The sequence below is a fragment of the Xylocopa sonorina genome, unplaced genomic scaffold (assembly GCF_050948175.1).
Source record: "Xylocopa sonorina isolate GNS202 unplaced genomic scaffold, iyXylSono1_principal scaffold0030, whole genome shotgun sequence".
NCBI lineage: Eukaryota > Metazoa > Arthropoda > Insecta > Hymenoptera > Apidae > Xylocopa > Xylocopa sonorina.
In genome coordinates, this window is record NW_027490101.1 from 1,930,507 (window position 1) to 1,937,060 (window position 6,554).

Genomic DNA, 6,554 nt, shown 5'->3' on the forward strand with positions numbered 1-6,554 from the left:
GAAGAGGGGTTTGGAAAATAGCCTAAGACCCGTGGGTGTGCCACGGAACATCCTCCCCCCGTTGAGAGGACTCCGATCAATTAAGTTATAGATATCAGACGTATGTAGTACGTCAAGCTAGATTATCTTGGTGTCCAGTATGAGTTCGGTAGTGATGATAGAAATGGTGCTAAGTACTCACCGAACGGCGTTCTTTGAGATACATTAAATGGTCAAGATTAACAGGCTTCCCTGGTGGAGACTGATGTCGCCAGGTCATCCTCCTCGCCTGGTTGATATAATAGAGGTGCGAGTCCCTTCACACTCCGATTGAGCACACTCGTGGAAGTTTTGACCGTCACAACGCGCACAACACCGTCGGAACCGGGATGAGCCTTGAGCACCCTGCCCAAGATCCACTGCATCGGAGGAACGTTATCCTCCCTGAGGAGCACGATAGTACCCTCCTTGATTGAGTGGGTCCCGTTCTTCCATTTGCTTCGTTTGGTTAGCTCGTTTAGGTACTCGAGGTGCCAGCGTTTCCAAAAATGTTGTTTCAATTTTTGTATATGTTGCCACGCTGACAAACGATTCGTGGGAACATCCACGAAATTTCGCTCTCGTAAGCTCGTAAGTGATTCGCCAATGAGGAAATGTCCAGGAGTTAAAACGATCAGATCATTAGGGTCTGATGAGATAGGTGTTAGTGGGCGGGAATTGAGAACCGCCTCAATTTCTATTATTAATGTGTTAAAGTTTTCGAATGTGAACGGCTCAGTACCCGCGACGCGTGTTAAATGGTGCTTGAACGATTTTACCGCAGCTTCCCATAGGCCTCCGAAATGCGGAGTGCGTGGAGGAATGGAGTTCCATTTGATTGCTCTATTTTCCAGATAATTTCCCAGCTGCTGATTGTAATCGTTGGATTTGATGAGTTCTTGCAATTCGTTATCTGCCCCTACGAAATTCCTTCCGTTGTCAGAGTATATTGCCTTGCATAGTCCCCGTCGCGCGATAAATCGTTTAAGTGCGGCGATGAAGCCTTCACTTGTGAGATCACTCACCAGCTCCAAGTGAACGGCTTTAACCGCGAGACATACGAAGACCGCGACATAAGCCTTGTGTTGATTGCGGCTTCGATGTTTCCGCTCTTTAATAAAGAACGGACCGCAATAGTCGATGCCGACGTGCGTAAAGGGCCGTGATTCCGTGACTCTGGCTTCGGGTAGATCTCCCATAGTGTAGTTCACTGCTGGTGGTCGTGCTCGAATACAAGGGATGCAGTTCCTTAAGGCCTTCCATACCTGACTTCGCCCGTCGATCGGCCAATACCGGCGCCTCACGGCATACAACGTGTTCTGGACACCGGCGTGTAAATGAGTGTGATGTTCAGCTTGAATAATCAAGGTGGTTACGTGTGCCTTGGGAAGAAGTATGGGGTGTCGTTGCGAAAATGGTATCGGCGAATGTCTTAATCGGCCCCCGACTCGGAGAATCCCATCCTTGTCGAGAAAAATGGCCAAACGTTGGAATTTACCTCCCACGTCTCGCTGATTATTTTTCAGTTTGTGTAGTTCCGTTCTGAAATGAGTTCGTTGGAGGAGCTTGATGAGTGCGTCGTGGGCCCTGGCGAGTTCGTCCGCCGTGAGGCCCCCCTTTTCCTGATTGTTCCTTTTCCACCGAAGGCAGCGTGCAGCGACGCGTTGCATCTTGTGCCAAGAGGAAAATTTGTCGAGGATATTGGCGTCGATCGTGGATAGATTCAGACAGGTTGCTGTCTTTTGTTCCGGTATGATAACGCAAGGTTCGAGTTGTTCCTTTGGCCACGAGGATTCTTCTCGACTCAACCATGTTGGTCCAAATTGCCAAATAGATGGTTGAATGAATTCTTGCGGTTGTTGTCCTCGTGAAATCAGATCCGCTGGGTTTTCGGAGGTTGAGATATGTCTCCAGTCAGCAGTATCCGTTCTAGACTGGATCTCGGATACTCTATTGGCGACAAATGTTTTGAGAAGATGCGGAGAGGTTCGTATCCAATGTAATACGATCGTAGAATCTGTCCACATGAAGGTACGATGAATTTTAATATGCAGTGCCTCTTTCGTCGTTGTCAGTAAGGATGTTAAAAGTAGAGCTCCGCACAATTCAAGTCGTGGTATAGATTGTGTTTTTAACGGTGCCACCCTTGATTTTGCTACGAGAAGCTGTACGTGTATGTGACCGTACTCGTCTATCGTGCGCACGTAGAGACATGCTCCATAAGCCTTTTCGCTTGCGTCGCAGAATCCGTGTATTTCTATGGTTGTTGGTGACCGCGAGACTGTTCGCCGCTGGAAAACGAGTTTGTTGAGTAACGGAAGTTGTTTATAGTATTGGTTCCACTCCGTGTGAAGATCCATGGGAAGCGATTCGTCCCAGTCAATCTTAATTGTCCAAATCTTCTGCAACAGCATTTTGGCGAGAATTATAACTGGTCCCAGGAGTCCCAATGGGTCGTAAATTTTAGCGATTTCTGACGTGATGAATCGTTTGGTAACCTTTGAAGCATTGGGTCGCGTTTGGACCTCGTAGGAGATGGTGTCAGCAGAAGAGTTCCAGACGATTCCCAGAGTTTTTAATGTTGATGATTCCCCGAGATGAAGTCGTTTGTTGATGGATTGTTCTGGCAATCCATCCAGTAAAGTCCTGTCGTTGGCTGCCCATTGTCGGATGTTCAATCCCGATGAGTTCAATAATTCGGTCAATTGCTTGCGTACCTTTAGTGCTTCCTCTAGAGTTGGAGCTCCGGTTAATGCGTCGTCTACATAGAAATCTCGGAGTAAGGCTGTGGCCGCAAGCGGAAAGCGATGCCCTTCGTCTTGCGCGAGTTGAGTGAGGCAGCGGATTGCTAGGTATGGTGCGGCGGATAGTCCAAACGTCACTGTTTGTAATTCATATGTTTGGACTCGACCGGTATCATCACGCCACAAAATGCGTTGGTATTTTCTATCTTCCTTGCGGATGAGGAACTGTCGGTACATCTTTTCGATGTCGCCGGTTATTACGTACTGATGGATGCGGAATCGGAGTAAAATGTATAATAGATCGTCTTGAATCTTCGGTCCGGTGTGAAGAGCGTCATTTAATGAAACGCCGGTGCTTGTTTCTGCGGAGCCATCGAATACCACTCGAAGTTTCGTAGTCTCGCTCGTGACTTTGGTCACCCCATGATGCGGCAGGTAATACCCATTGTGTTCTTCTTCATTCTGTGAGATTTGGGTCATGTGTCCAAGTTGGAGATACTCCTGTATGACTGCGTGGTATTCTTGTTTTAACGTGGGATTGCGTTGCAATTTTCGTTCGAGCGATTCTAGTCGTCGTAGAGCCCTTACCTTTGATTCTCCTAAACGTGCTTGTTTGTCATTAAAAGGGAGTGCGACGATGTATCGGCCTTCAGCGTTGCGTGTGACGTGTTCTTTGAAGTGCGTTTCGCATAAATGGTCGGAATTCGAAAGGTGTCGAACTTGAGGACCTTCTTCGACTTCCCAAAATCGTGTCAGGTCGAACTGGAGCGCGTTAGTTGTGTGGCATGAAATGTCGTGTATCGGTGATGTGGTTGGCGCGCTCCCCCCGATGACCCATCCGAACATCGTTTTTTGCAAGTATAGGTTGGGTTCGGTGGGAGTGGACAGATTGATTTGTCCGACGGTGATGAGTGACAAGGTGGTTCCAGATCCTAGTAATATGTCGATCGGTGCTGGTCGATGGAATTCTGGGTCTGCTAATTTGATGTTCCTTGGAATATTTATTAATGATCGGTCGATGGGTTGGTCCGGAATTAATGATGATATTTTAGGTATTGTCAAAAATGTTAACGTCCGTTCGTAGCTATTGAATTTGGATCGGATGGTCGCTGTGGCGGTGTGTCTGGCCACCGTAGACAATTGGTTGAGAGCCCCCACTGGCACGTGGCAACCCTTCGTTGGGATGCCTAGCCGTTTTACTAGGTCCTCTGTTATGAAGTTGGTGGTGGCACCTGTGTCGACTAAGGTCCGGCAATTGACGGGTTGAAGATCCTTGTCGAGAATGTGGACCTGTGCTGTTACAAGGAGTTCATTTTTAATTGAGTCGACCACAAATGCGTTGACCCGACTCTGGTAATTGGGGGCTCCAGGTATTGATTGTCATTTGTCATTTTCCACTTGCGGGGCTGGTGAAATTCTGGGTCGTTTCGCTGCAGAAGTGGTTGCCCGATCATGAACCTGTTTTTCTTGATGTAATAGTGTGTGATGGTGCCGATTGCATCTGCGGCATGTTCCTCTATTGCACGTATCTGACTGGTGACCGGGCCCCAGACAATTCGTGCACAATGCGGCCCCCTTTATTGCCTTCACGCGACCTTCCACTGACAGGGTACGAAACCTTTGACATTGCCATATTCCGTGCAGATTACGGCAGAATGGACACCTTGAAGTCGTGGGTGTTCCGCTTCCCCTGATTTGTTCGCGGGAAGTATGTGTTTCCTCGTGATGGGTCGAGGTTACGAATGCATGGCCTTGTAGACCGCGCTTGTTGTTGTTAACCCTTCCTGATGTGCCGCGGCTGGAGTGTCCTATTGGCTGAACAGGTGGTTTATGGCTCGCAGGTCTGCAGTTTGCCCTTTTTTCTAAAAAGTCGAGCAAATGGGAGTACGCCGGCATTTGCTTGTCTTTTAAAGAAAGCTCCCAATGCCACGCTGTGTCGGTACTGATCTTTGCCAATATGAGAGAGATGATCATGCTGTCCCAGGACGAAATGTCGACCCCCAGATTCTTCAGTGAACGTAGGTGTTGACGCACGGTGTCGACGAGGTTGCCTAAGGCTTCTGGCGTATCCCGTGCCAGAGGAGCTATGTTATGGATCGCGTGACAATGTTTTAGCAGAATTTTGCGTCTGCAATAGAACTTTTCTTTGAGCAGTTCTATTGCATCCGCGTAGCCTGACTCGGTAATGCTTAATGATTCGATACAGGCGGCTGCCCGGCCGGTGAGTGTGGACCGTAGATATTGAAATTTCTGTACTGGTGATAAGTCATCGTTTTCGTCAATCATCGATGAGAAGGCCTCGAAGTATGATGTCCAGTTTTCGATTGTTCCGTCGAAAGTCGGTAAACGCATCTCGGGGAGTTTGATAGCCATCGGCGCAGCGGTGGTGGCCGTGGAGGAGTTCGAAGGATGGTGCCGTAGCGGAGCTCTTGGACGGTCTCCCTCGATGAGTGCGTTCGCTCGTGCGACCACCGTCATGTAATCTCCGTGAATCTCGAAGCGACGCGGTTCCTCGCCACTATCGGCTTCTTCGATTTCAAGTTGGATCGCGTCGAAGCGATCCCAGATTTGGTGTAGGCTATCTAAGTGTGCCCGAATTAGACCTAGATCGCGGCGATCGGACTGTTTCGCGTTGTCTAATAATTTCGAGAACGCGGTGATGTGCCCTACTATGTTGCCGCGTTTACGTCGCAAGGTACTGAGGCTGGTGCCGTGTGGAGCGGAATGGCTAGAGGAGCCTTCGGATGATTTTGCCATTGTGATATTGGCTGATCGAGAAGTGGACTTGGCGAACACAAAACGAGCTTACCTTGGTGGACGTATTCTCGTGGTGGTGAATTATCGTATGCTGCTCTCTGTCCTTGGCGTGCTGCCTTAGTCTTGATGTGATGTTGAATCACGGATGCGGCTGTCACACACAAGTTTAATCCAGATTGCACTGTAAATCCAAATGCACATGCACCTTCACTCGATATTTCGCACTGTACTTAACCCGTAGGTCGCTGAGAATCCGGCTCGAAGGACCAAAAATGTTTCGCGTTAGTCGTTACGCGAAGCTCGTGATTCAACAGCGGCCAGAGAACTGGCCAGCAGAGGTTGTAAGGCTCTGCTCGGTGCCTCCGACTGTTTTGTCACGGGCGCTCCTACGTCTTTTTACGGAGATAGGAGTGTTATGAGGGTTTCAGGCCTGAACCTGATGATGGATAGATGGTAGTAACTGGTGTTTTATTGAGGTTCAACAGCGACCAGGTAAACTGGCCAACAGAGGTTGTAAGGCTCTGCTCGGTGCCTCCGACTGTTGAGACCGATGTGTAAAATAAGCGATTGGATGAAAATTCTAGTCGGTCCACTGCAAGCGGTGCTCTTTGGCGCGGCTGAGGGGCTCAGGTCGTTGGTGGTGAAGGCAGGGCTTCCGACCGTACTTGCCACACGTCTCGTGAGGAGTAACTCCTGCTCTCACGGCATGGCGATAATGTCAGACGGCCGTATTCGAGAGACTAACGCTGACCCAGAGATTGTCCACTGTGGGGATCAATTCTGGTTTTGGGGTGGGTTTTCAGGGATTGTGTGCTGTAGCAAGACAATCAAGCTGAAAGAGCCCGACTCCTGGATAGTGCCTTCCTCCTCGACTAGGTTTTCTGCCGATCGCTAATGATAAGTTGGTGGATGGTTCGTTTGAAGGAAGGTTCGGTTCGAAGATGAACGTTCAGGCGCGATGCTGAAGTTCAACTGATTTCATTTGGAAAATCTCGCAAGCTTCTAATCTTGGAGAGGGAAGATCTTTCTTCTAAT

General features: G+C 49.0%; 1 protein-coding gene across 1 annotated transcript; it reads right to left on the reverse strand.

The window, feature by feature from the left end:
- Positions 1-218: 218 nt before the first annotated feature.
- LOC143432142 (uncharacterized) lies at positions 219-5,519 on the reverse strand. Its single transcript, XM_076908919.1, has 2 exons — positions 4,412-5,519; positions 219-4,057 (listed from the first exon to the last, which is right to left on the reverse strand). The coding sequence occupies exons 1-2, from the start codon at positions 5,517-5,519 to the stop codon at positions 219-221; spliced, it is 4,947 nt and encodes a 1,648-aa protein (XP_076765034.1).
- Positions 5,520-6,554: the final 1,035 nt, after the last annotated feature.

Coding starts and splice junctions, on each gene's coding strand:
- LOC143432142 (XM_076908919.1), bottom strand. CDS start 5,519: ATGGCAAAATCATCCGAAGGCTCCTCTAGCCATTCCGCTCCACACGGC. Junction 4,058..4,411: donor TTCAAGGTGTCCATTCTGCC/GTAATCTGCACG, acceptor TCCTTGTAACAG/CACAGGTCCACATTCTCGAC.